The sequence below is a fragment of the Microcebus murinus genome, chromosome 7 (assembly GCF_040939455.1).
Source record: "Microcebus murinus isolate Inina chromosome 7, M.murinus_Inina_mat1.0, whole genome shotgun sequence".
Classification (NCBI taxonomy): Eukaryota; Metazoa; Chordata; class Mammalia; order Primates; family Cheirogaleidae; genus Microcebus; species Microcebus murinus.
The window spans coordinates 51,420,266-51,433,820 of record NC_134110.1 but is presented as its reverse complement, the minus strand read 5'-3'; the positions used below and the strand labels follow the sequence as shown (position 1 = coordinate 51,433,820).

At 30.0% G+C, this 13,555-nt stretch overlaps 1 protein-coding gene across 5 annotated transcripts in view; it reads right to left on the bottom strand.

Moving 5' to 3' along the window:
• The window catches only part of CSMD3 (CUB and Sushi multiple domains 3), a 1,101,621-nt gene that overhangs the window by 844,028 nt on the left and 244,038 nt on the right, over positions 1-13,555 (bottom strand). For all 5 annotated transcript variants that reach the window (XM_076005068.1, XM_012781857.3, XM_076005066.1 and 2 more), the window contains exon 4: positions 10,267-10,461. In XM_076005068.1, coding sequence (XP_075861183.1) covers positions 10,267-10,461 — 195 coding nt within the window. The remainder of the gene's footprint in view (positions 1-10,266; positions 10,462-13,555) is intronic.

Genomic DNA, 13,555 nt, shown 5'->3' with positions numbered 1-13,555 from the left:
TTTCCTATCTTGGGGTAATAACCTTTCTTTCACAACATTTATCAGGGAAAATGATGAAGAAAAATGAAGAGATGGCATCAATTGATGTTTTAAAGCAAAGAAAATTTTCTAAAGAGTTTTCCCCACATTACTCAAGTGTCTTTGAGAGCTCTTAGTCTGTGAGCTGATACTGAAGGTTCTTTTTGGCTAAGGAAAGAGAACATCCCTATTAGGAGTTCTAGACATCACATCTGTTCCTTAAAGTCCTGTGATAAGAATTACGAATGTTTATGAATATTCTGGTTCTTCTGGACTTGTGTTAGGCTGTACTTCTTTACTCTTTTTGAAGTAATTGTAGTTTATGTGATTTGTTTTGGCCAACAAAATATAAATGGACATATCCTGTAGCACTTCCTGACAAAATTTTAAAAAGGAATGCCTGATTCCCATTTGCAATTTTTTTCTGCCATAGAATTTAAGGGAAAATGTCCTGAGATGGGGCCTCTATAACCCTGAGTTCTCTCGTGACTATGGTAAGCAGAGCTCATCTGCCTGACGGTGTTAGATAAATAGACTAAACAAGAAATAAACCTTAATTTTATGAAGCTATTCAGATTATAATATTGTTGTCATAATGTGACTTCACATATTTCAAATGATAAGTCATACAATTTTTGTATATTAAGTAAAAAGAAAAGACTTTTAAGATTTCTTAATAAGTATTTTCAGGCTTTACTTTTTTCTTTAACTGAAGTCAATTTATCTTAACCATCTTCATAGAAATCCATCATAATATCTCTCTTGAGCTGAATTATCCATGAAAGTAGAAGGAGTTAACCTAAATTTAATAAGAAAAATCAATGAAACAGACTAAAGTTCTCATTAAATGATTAAATCACTCCTCAATAAGAATTTGTTCTAACAATATAATAGAAAATATACTTAAAGGTCACTTGATTAATTTTGTGGTATATAAATTGATTGCATTGTTGTTCAAATGATGAAAAAATAATGGAAGTGGCATCTACTCACTACTCCTAATAGCAACTAAGTCAGAATCTATGTATCTATCTATCTATTTATCTATCTATCTATCTATCTATCTATCTATCTATCTATCTATCATCTATCTAAAAGCATGAACCTCTATCTCCTATAAGCTAATCAAAACTTTGGTGCTTAAGAAAATCAAGACTAAAAAATCCATGTGAGGGAGTGGATAAATGATGGAAATTTACATTTTTGTAAATGACTGTAGGTGAGAGTTAAATCTTACTTTTTCTAAAACTAAAAATTGATAGAAATAAGTGTTCTTTAAAGTTATAGAGTCAAATAATTCCAATTATAAATTATATATGTGTATATATATAATTTTGTAACATGTTTTCACAGAAATAATTTGGAAATTCCTAATTTATATTATAATAACATGAGAAATAATTTTATTAAATTTTTCTTCTATAATAATTCAGAAAAACTGAAATGCAAGGCTTATTAATATGCATTTGGTGATTTCCATGGCTGGAAGAGCAGAGATGATAGCATTACTTTTCAAATATTGAATTCAATACACATTAATAGCTAATTAGTCACGTTGTTCAGATATGTACTATTATTTTAAGCATTGTTTAGATGTTTTATTTTCTACTTTTTCTTTCTTCATTTTTTATGTTAATTTTTAACTCATCTTCATACATGGCTTATATGCTTAAGAATAGTTAAAACGAAGAATTCTAAGATTTTATATTGGTAGATAAATATCATTATTTGAAACAAACTGATTTTCCCAGGACCTTGTGGGTCCACAGAATATAAATAAAAGTAAAGTATAACTCATACTATTTACTGTGTTAATCTAAAGTTAAATTTAGTTAATTTTTTAGAAAGATGCATAGAGACAAATTAATCCCAAACAACTGAATCCTTTCTCTTTGGAAAAGGCATTGCTAAGAAAGAGAATCATAAATTAAATTTGTCCTTATTGAATAATCTACTCCCATGTGCCAAATAATATCTTTTGGTTGCTGAACATTACATAGAAATCCTATCTTTTAACTTTAAAGAAGTCGTCTGAAATATAATCCAGGATCATATGATCTGAAATATGTGCTGTGTTCAGGTGGTGGATATTGAATCAAAACAGAACATTCACTGAGAATGCTAAAATGTATGGAGAAGGAAAGATGGTCCTGGAAGAAATTAAAGATTCCTTTTGGCTACAATGTTTCAGGGCCAACTGCAGCATGTTCCTAAATTTTTACCCACTAGTAAGGTCAATATAATAGCCACTCAAATTTTTCCTTGCTAATGGGAATTTTAGTCTATTCTCTCAGCATCTTCAGTGTTCCAGGGGAAGAATCCTGATTTGTCTATGTCAGTGATGGTGGACTGACTCCCTATTAGCAAGGATTGGTATAGTCTTGCTTAATGGAATTCAGAGTACTTTGCACAGGAAAAATTATCATCATTGGAAAGTCACAAATGTTCTAGAATTTTAGAAAGGTGTTACAGAAAATGGTTCTGGTTTACTGGATTTTGATTCCTATTCCAGTGTGAACTTTGACAGGTTTTTAAACCTCTACTAGCCTCAGTTACTAGCCTCAGTTTTGACACTTTTAAGTGAAAATATTCAAAAATTGTGTCAGAACTAAATCTAAAGTTGTATTGTACATGGCCAGTGACATTAGGCAACATCTGATTTGATTATACTGATTCTATGATCGTAGTCCTCGATCTTCTCTTCATTATCAAAACCTTGTTTACGTATCAGTAAAAAGATGTGATGCAGTCCTGGGAAGCTCAAACTGTTAGTTTATATTATTGATATTTCAGAGGATGTAGACCATTAAATTATACTGTGCCTTCTTTATGATGTATCACAAAATAAATTTCTTATTCTGTTCAGTAATTTTGGTTTTTCATCACAGAAAAACCTTTTTCTTTTCCTTTGTGAGGCTGTGAACTATTCACGTTTTCTAGATTTGTTTAGATTTTCAGATGAACAAAAGCCAAATTTAATGCTGATTCTAACAAAGGTATAAGAATCCAGATTTAATTTTTATATAATAACCTTGCTCTTGGTTTCATCTAACTCTCTTGTTGTTTTCTTTTAATTTAGTTCTCCTTATGTACACTTAATTTGCTATTTAGCTATGCGAATCATGTTTTTATGCTGCATCAATGGTTCTCTTAAATTTAGCTATAAATGAAATATTAATATATAATAAGTGGCCTTAATATTTTGGATTTGAATACTATGGTAACTTTAACAAATATAGGGAGCAGTAAAGAAATAGAAAATTACCTGGATTAAAAATATAAGGAATTAGTGTATAAAAACAAGAACAAAAACTATAGAAAAATACTTTTTATCCAAGAATTCTTCAAGATTTAAAGTCTTCAGAGCCAGTTTTGCATATCTAATAATTATATAGTAAAATAATTATTTATGTTCTTTTGAATCAGATATAAAATGGGGAAAAGACTAAGAAAAGTGACTCTAGAAAAGTTATATATTTTGAGCACATTGATCAATATACAAAAAAGTAGAGTTTTTGAAGGCCCCCAAGTTTTAAGATTTTGATTTTGTTCTTTATTATTAACTGAAGAATGAGCTTTCATTATCAAATGGCTCAACCATGTACCTCCTTTATATAACTTCCTAAATTAGTGGTATCAATAAAACTGCACAGGAAAGAAAGAGACCAAGACAAAAATGTACAATGTCCTTCCCAAATGACTCCTCTAAAAATTTTTATTACTGTTATTTCTTAGCACAAAACACAAAGAACTTTTTACATGAAGTTAGTACACTAAAATATGGGTCACATGGTATTAATGTTTTCAGTGGCTGCTATTATCCTTCTTCTATTCATTTATCCTAAATTATTTTGCTTCACTTTAGATGGTGACTTTACAAAAAGCAACAGAATACCAGATGGTCATTGCTGTGGTTCACTGAGTTTATATCCTAGCAGGAAGTTAGATGATTGCTTTTCAAGGTTCCTATCATGCATTGAACAGTCTATTTCACCACAGGGGATTCTGATGCTGTCAATATATTTTTGGCTAACCATACGCCATCAATTTTTTCTTTAAATCATGGGCCTATATAATCGTATGCATGCTTTGTGGACATCAAGACAATATCATTTTTCTTTCTTTTTGCATGTTGAGATATGTAGCTTTGTGTTAGAAATGAATATTGCTTAACGTTTACAAAATTCTATTTTAATTTTGGGAAAAACATTACTAAAATATTTGTTATAGCTTCTTCAAAACTATAAACTTTTTTTAGACAATGGATTTTGCATTTACAAAATTTACTATTAAATTCTTATTTGTAAAATAAACAAAAAATTCCCAACAAACAAAAACCTTCATAAAATTACATGGTTCAATGTTATGCAGAATTGGCATAAGCAATTAAGACTTAGTTGTCTCAAAAAGAGACTGACTTTTGTCTTTAATTTTAAATAAATGTGTTGTCATCATTTTTCTAGGAATTGTGCAGAAAGACAAAATGTGAAAATCATTCTATTAATTAAAAAACCTCCAAATATACAATACATTCTTATACAATACTGAAAAATATACAGACTGTCTATTTTCAAAGAAAATGGATTAGTTGAATATTAGAATGACGAATGAAGGAATACAAAATTTGAACAATGGAGTAAACCAGAAAAAATGTTTGAGCTGTTATATACATGATGGAAAAAGTAAATAACTTTCTGAAAGGAAGAAGACACAACTCAGAAATGCAAAATGGGGAAAATAATGTGTAAGTTGAATGTTAAAGACATGGCTGACTGCTACAAAGGCAAAGCACAGGATGATTACACAGTAAGAACAGGAGGGCTTGATTTTCTTCCCTGAACATGAAAGAAAGATGTGGAAGGCCAGCAGATGTTGCTTAGACAAGAGTACCACTCTATTTATTTGCATGAAATTAGGGAACACACATCTGAGCAACAACCCAGATGATCACCAATTAGATCATCTTTCAAATACAAATATCCCATATTCAATAGATAGACTATGAGTTTCATGAGGTCTAGAGCTATTTCATCCATCATTATACTGAGAAGTGTGGCTTGTGTATAGTAAGTTCTTAATATCTATGCTTAATTATTGAATATACTTCAAACATGAAAACCTCCAGAAAAGGATTACTCAGAAATGCTGTTACCCTTAGGAAACATATTTTCACCAAGGATGTATATTACTTGCTGAATCCAGGTTAATTTATTAGGGTAATGTGGGGCTTAAAGTTCCCGTTAATTCTTAAAACCATGAGAAAAATTAATTCTCTTGCCTGTGTAGTCCCAGAGCCTACATATATTCATTTTCTGAGGCTGTCAGTTTTCAAATACCTCATGTTTCTATGCTATTATAATATTCAGAAATACACCTTTACAGATAAATCTTAGCATGTTTATCCTGTTTTGGTCATGACCATGATAGAAATAAAGTATTAATTACCATTTGTTGAATACTATAGATTAAGTATTTTACATACATTAAGAAATATAATACTCAATACTATAAAGTAAGTAGGACTACCCCATTTATACAGATGAGAAAACTGGGATCTGAAAAATTAAATATCTAGATTTAGTTTCTATATATGTTCAGTGACAGAGATGTGAAGCAAACCAAGGGATTTATTAGTCCAGAGTCCACTTTTCCCAGAGTTCTTTACTATCTTGTTTAAAAATATATATATTCTCCATTACATCAGAGCCCAGGCACATGTTTAACTGTTAATAGTTATTTTGAACATGCTAAACACACATATAACAAAATGTGATCACTATTTCTTCTACATGATTTTTAAAAAACATTTACTTTTACATATTTAAAACCAATTAGCAAGTTTTGAGCATCTACTGTGTGCTAAGCATTATATACATATTTAAAAAATATAATCTAACTTAATCTAATCTCCTTAACCTTCACAATATTCTGAGATAAATAAAAAAATACTCAGTGTTTAACATAAGAAACAACATGCTCGGGTAATATGTGGAAGAAAATAAAATGACTCATAGATCCCGTGCCTTTAAAAGAAAATCATGTACTGTTTGTGACATCAGCTGGATACTACTAAAACAATCTAATCAGGATATTTTCATCATTTTGTAACACAAATGTACTTTTCTAAACAAGATTAGGGTACATGAGAGAGTGATTGAGTGTTGGTCTGATTGCTGATTGGATAAGCTGCATTTTCAAGGGAGTAATGAAGAAGAAGCAAGTGACCTGTGACATTTGTAATTTTTTCCTTGTGGCCTGACATCACTGGGATTTTGTTGGCGGGCTTTGCGGTGATAAAGTAACCCCTTTACCAAATGATTCATGCTTAACTTGCTTGTTCTGTAAGAGGCATGCACATTAGTATCAAAGGTAACTGTTCACATTAAGAGACTAGATCTCTACATCAAATGATAGGGCTAATTAAAAGCAAAATGTGCCTAAGTAATGTTGCTCAGATAATAATGGCAAGTGTGGTGGTGAAACTTGAAGTCTGTGCTAAAACATTTTCTGAGATAATCTTTAAAACAACATGTTTAAAAGTCAACTAAATCAAACTGTCAATGCCTCAATTCTCAAAAAGAATTCTTAATGCATAGTTCATGACATTTTGATAATCCACAGTGCATTTGAGTGCTTTGTTCTTTGGCATAAAACAGCTTACCACCTCATTGTTCTCTCTCGGATTCAAGGAGTTACAATAACACATTCTGTTCTTTGGGAGTGGGTTTAAGAAAAAGGAGAAAGCAGTTTACAAGGTTTTCTTTTTTATCTTTTTCAAATGTTTAAAAAAGAATTACAGATTATAGCTACAAAAATGTAGCTAAAAATAAACATATTTCCATTAGCTGAGTCACTACATCTTTGAGGGCTTTTAGCATAAAAAACTATAAAAAATATTTGGTTAAATCTTCCCTCTTATTTTACTTTTACCAACTATTGTCTTTTATTGCTCGACTCAATTCCATGTTTCAGCATTACACATTGATCCAGAAAATTGTTGATCAAAGTTTCTAGAATGAGAATAATATTATGTGGTGACAAAACAAGCTGCTATTCTTTTATCATCAGTCGTTTTCTCTACCACATTGTAGTAGGAGGCAGTCTTATTTTCAAGAATAAAACTTGGAAGATTTGTTTTGCATTGGGAAAGGCAACAGCTCTCTCATTAGCCCTTTTGCTGTCAAATACTTGGTTTAGGTCACACAGCACCAATTTACTGTATGACATCTACATCACTGATATCCAAGCCTTCTGCCAAAAGATCGCACCTGTCAAATCAAAGTAAACTCCATCAACATTTTACAGCATCACATCCCTTCATTGGTCTGTGCTTTCCCTGAACTCTCCTATGAATTCTAAGATCTTTCCTTTATCTATAACTATACTCAAATCATCAAGAAAATATATACACCCTTTTAAAGTTTTCTCTAGTTAAACTAAAATGTATACATCCCTAATACAACCTTATATTTTCTATTATTGATTCACTCCTTAAATCTTAATATATTAACTCTTCTATCAAATTGTTTAATTGTTTTTTTGTGTGTGCATTCAGGTTAATTAGGTTCATGTATAACACTATAAATGTATATGTCTCTTTTACATACACTTTTATTAGTTTGCCATGAGGACATATATCAAAATGCCATTCTGAATATACAATAATAATTATGAAATTTTGAATGTTAAATCTAGGAATAGCATAACCATTTCACCTTGTCTGCCAACAGCTCTTAATTAGTAGGGAGTGTTGTGAGCACTGGGTTCAGAAGGACTCTGAGGGTACATCAAAGCTCAGTAGGAATAAATGTCATGAAAATGTCTATCGAAGGAGAGGGTGCAGGTAAGACATATACTCCAGGTATTTTTATTCCAGAATTGGAGCACAGGAATTAGGCTTTACTTTCTATAAGATATTGCTGAGCCCAGAAGCTAGTTACTTTTTTACAAATACTAGCAGATGGTGTTGATAAAATTCATCCCTCCTGTGAACAAACACAAAAACTCAAAACTCATATACCATATCCTCTAGGTTGATGTGGCATTCTTTTTTTTTTTTTTTTTAATTAAACTATCATTGTCAGGAAGCATCAAAAGAACTCTCTAAAAGCAAAGGTTTTATCAAGGAGAGACTCTACTTGGGGGAAGCAATAAGCAAATCATTACAGAGTTATCAGCCCCCTGCAAAGTTATAAATTAAAGAATCAGTATGCCATCGAGTGGTAAAAAGCGGAAGAGGGAAGGCATGGGCTGAGCAGTCTCCTATCTTTTCTTTTGAAATGAATGATAACCACACACATAGAAAATACACTAGTCCTCTATTCTTTAAGTTTTAATGAAAAATTGGTTAGTGGGAAATAAATTGCACCTTAGAAAATTAGATCATATGCTCTATGAAGTATGACTTAGACTCTACCCATAGTCAGTGAATATTAGTAACACATGAGAACTACTTTTGAGGCAGGAAAGGAAAATTTGTACTTTCTACATGAATTATTGCCTCATTCAAAATGTTCTTGCTCTATATAATTTGTATTTTTAGCAATCCTCTGTGAAATCTTTTCTTAAAGCATTGTCCCTAGCTGAACTTCCTTCCACTCAATGGGAGATATTAATACCTTTCTTATCAAGATCCTTAGCATACTCTACCGCGTCTGCTATTAAAGCAATTATCACACATTATTTTTAATATTTAGATCCCACATATGAGTGAGAACATGCAAGACTTATCTTTCTATTCCTGTATTAATAATTACTTGATTACATTATGATCTGCCCCACTAGACCACAGGTTCTCAAAGGCAAAAATTGTGTCTTAATCAATCTTTTAATCCTCAGCACATGAAAAAATGCTTTGTACAGAGTAAGCCCTTAATAAATACATTTGAATGAGTAAATTTATTCCTTAGTGTTAATTATTGCTCAGGGGAAAAAAAAGATGAGCTTGGCAGACAGAAGTTAACCAGGCAGCATGTCCAAAAACAGTGGGTGTCACTTTTTTGATGGATAAAAATATGATAGAAGTTAGAGTGGAAATCAAAGGAAATAGTTCTGCAGAGACCTGGGAATGAGGAGTAGGGATGTAGGGCATATATTCTGGCAACAGAATTTAACCCTGAAATAAAAAGGGCAATAGCAACAAAGCAATAGAAGTGATGGTTTTAGGATTAGATTTGGATAGAAGGGTACTTGATAGGATCCATTTCAAATTAGTCTCTGTTGACTGTATATCCTTTCTTTAGGGAGGAGATAGTAACAGATACTAAGGGAAAGTGGGATGATAGAGCTAACATAAGTAATTACTTGGTTTGTACCTGATATCTTTATGTATACTGTTTCTCTAACTCTAGCAGTGTTGTGATTTTGGTATTTCTGCCTATCACTCCATCCTGCTATAGCTAAAGAAATAGTTTCTAAATTCAATTTTTGCTCAAATGCTCTAGTTAGTAAGTGAAAGAATCAGTATTTAGAATAGGGTCTTTCTGAATCCAAAGGTTATCATTTGAACAGAGATGGGGAAGAAGTGTCCCCACAACAGAGACTAATTTCCAGGTAGTGTTAAGAATTGAAATAATAGGTGGTGGTCTTCGTAATTTCTATGGGCAAAGATCCATCTAGGTATTTAGCCAATGTTGAATATGTTCTATTTTCTAGCCTCTGTTCTTTCAACTTTTTCCACATTATTATATTATTTATTTTCCCTATAATACAAATAGCCTTTACAGTATTAATAATAAACAATATAGCATTAATTTTATAAATCTTCATCTATCACAAATCTTTAAAAAATTAATTATCCTGCCAACATCTCTCAATAAAAGCAAAATAATGACTTCAACAACCTAATTAAATTTCTAAATATCATTAATTCCAGATATTTTTCTAGTATAAATATGAACACACATAAATGCACTATGTATGCATAAATATGTATGTAAATCTAGAGATGTAAATCACTGTTTCATTTCACAATTATTCTTGTCTTAAGAAGCATTTAATATTTTTCTATACTTGTCACATAGTATATGAGATATATGTCTATATATACTTGTCATATAGTATATGATACACACATACACAGACGCACACATACTTGAGAGTCTGTAGAAGCAAGCACCAAACATATTTTTCAAATGTATTGGCTAATTAGAACACTTATTTTTTAAATATTTTCATTGTGTCAAACAAATATTCGATCAGTTAATTATATATATATATATATATATATATATAATTATTATTTTTTACCTCTACAAATGGGAACAGGAAAATCCCACGAGGCTGTATTAACTGAATTGGCTATGCAGGTGAGTTGAGGGTGGCCATCAAGGATATATCCAGTAACACAGCTGTAGCGAATCTTGTCCCCAACGTCGAATCTTGTACCATATAATACACCTTTGGGTGGAACTCCTGGATTTCCACAAGAGCTACTCTGCAATTCTACAGGAGAGGAGAAAAACGAGAGTTTACAGTTATTTCAATACACACTTTACTGTTTTAGATTCATAAAGTTATATGTAGATGTAGATATCCTTATTTCTTTGGAGAAGAGTTACAAAAAAAGAAATGTCTTCTACTTCAGTACATGTAACAGTGAAGTATGAGAAATTTTACTATTATTTGTACTAGAAAATTTTAGATATTTTATATTACTTAGTCCTAAAGTAAGTTTTGAAATTAATATTACTCATATCTTACAGATAAATAAAACTGATGTTAAAACTACCTATGTGGCTTCTTTAAAGTTATATTCTAATAACGTAGTAATAAATAAATTCATTTTTATTCATATGATCTCCAGTACTTTAATGCTTCTACTCAGCCTTAAACTATGAGCATTCATCTAGTAAAATACACCTTTAGGATGGAAAGTTTTTTCATTCAAATGAGAAAAATATAGTGCAGCAGAAAATGGAGGATATTTTTAAGTTAGAGAGATAGAGCTATAATTCTAGCTCTATTACTTGTTATTAACCTTGAATGTATAATAAGAATTGTATTAGGCAAGCCAAAGGCATTATATGTAACCAAAATGTTTGTACCTTGATAATATTCTGAAATAAAAAAAGAATTATAATAATAAGCTAAGCACTACAGTTCTGACATTTTAATTAGATCAATATGCAAAATACCTGGAAAATGCCTGATACATAAGAATATTTTACCTAGCACCCTGTTATTCTATTAGTTTATGCTTAAAGATAAGCAAGTATATTAATGTAAGATAATTTTTACAATAGTAATCAATTCAGAAAAAAATCCAATTTTACTTTAAATAAAAAATATATAAAAATAGTAAAATTTACAGAATAAAGACATTAGGGATAAGTTATTTTTCATTATGTTGTTTTCTAAGGTCTCTATCATATTATCTTTAAACTATGAAATAATAATAAATGAAAACACCAATAGTAATAAATAAATGAGATAAAAGGTATTCCAATTTGAATAAATCTTCAGTTTAGTTAATAGTATTGTACAAATGTGAATTTCCCAGTTTTGACAATTTCACTGTGGCTACATAGTAGTTGTATTAAGAGAAGCAGGTTATGAGTATAAAACTACTGTTTTTACAAATAACTTAAACTTGACTTTGCAATGCAATAACATGTTGCCATTTTGCCTTGATATTTATCTCATTTTTGCACTTATTAAGTTCCATACAATATCATTATGTTAAACCAAATAATTATAAATGATGTCAAATATAATGTGATGTTAAATATAATGGCAATATTAAGTAAAAACATCAAAATACAAAATGTCTCATGATATGTAGCTGCAGATTTATAAAAATAAAGTGCACTTATACATAAGAAATATATAGAGAGATAAAATTTTTATCTATAATGGTAATATAGTAATTTTGTGAGTGTTTTAAAAATTTACATTAATTTTGCTGTATAAACTTTCTAATGCAAGTAAAAAAATCACAGATTAATTTCAAATATGATGTCAGTTTAATAGAGGAAAATGTATTGAGGTCATGACATCCATAAAACTTGTGATATATTTTAAAGATAAAATATTTACTTTGAATTTAAAACAGTTTTAGGTTTTTCAAATCTAGAAAGGTAAAGAACTTGACTAATAATTATAATAATAAGAATACAAATGGCAATTTCCTTAATAGTGCATAATAAACTTAAATTTATAAAATATTTTAAATGTCAATAATGAAGGTTAATTATTTCTATTATAGTATTTCACTTTACTATTTCTCTAAGACATAAGCTGATTGTGTATTTTCAGTAAAACACAAATTTATTGTGTGTGAATTTTAAACAATTTTTTTTAAAAAAATGCTTTGAAGTGAACAGAAGTTTATTTTGAAATACCTAATTTTTGGAAAAGTTAATTTGATTAATGGATGAAATATTTGCTGCAAGAGATGGTAAGGTTAATAAGTTTTGATAAAATGAATAAGAATCAATCTCTTGAATATAATAATAACAAAGGAAATACTTTCAATGAAACTACCACTTTGGCCTTAGAATCAATCCACTCCTCTCTTTCCACCCTCTAAAAAATAATTAAGGTCAGGACTTCAATTATCATAAGGTTATATATCTAGGAGAAAAGTAGTTTCCAAATTATTTCACAGGAAGCAGTTATGTGAGCGAATAAAGGAAAAGAGAAAAAGGCTCTAAATAGTTTTATTTAAGTTTAACTTTGGTTTAAATGAACAAATAAATGTTTTCTAGAACAAAGTACCTAAAGCAAAAATGGAAAATATATCAAGTGAAGCAGTGAATGAATAATAACATGAGATGGACTATTAATAGATTATCTAATCTCCTGCCTTGTGGCTCAATTATTTTTAACCCATAGACTGATAAAAAATTTAGGCCATTTGAAAACGAAATGCAAAGAATATAATTTTAGAACTTATCTGGTGTTCACCTTCAGGAAATTTCTAACGTTGCTTCCCCTTCAAACATCACCTTCATAAATAGGAACATCTACCCATTATCCTCTGTCGACAGAGTAACTCATGAAAACAGTTAAGACATTTCACATTCAGGTTTAATAGATTCTGATTCTACAGCCATTGGTCATGGATTCTATTTTTTGTCTTCTCACAACCCTTTAATTGGGACTGCTTTCTAAGTTGTCCTTTGTCCATTTTAAGAGGTAAAGTCAAGAAAGATGTATTAATAAATGAAGAATTAGATAACCTGCTATCAAAAAATACAATAATCTGTTTGAAAATCCAATTATTGGTCTTGATTTTTTAAAAGTAAATAGTGCTGCATATTTAAACATTTTAATTACATTAACTTTTTATTATAAAAATGATTATTCAAAATAGCTAGGTAATACTAATTTTTAGACATTGTTTCTACCAGCGGTCAAGAGTTTGAATTTCAGGGAAAATGAAATTCCCAACCATATTCAGCAAAGCAAAATATAAACTAATTATTAATATATGTTTTAAGTGTGTATTATAGGTAGTGATTTTGCTTAAAAATTATAACATCATTCTTAAGGAAAATAGAGATTTAAACAATAAAATGAAGAATTTTTGTGTAAT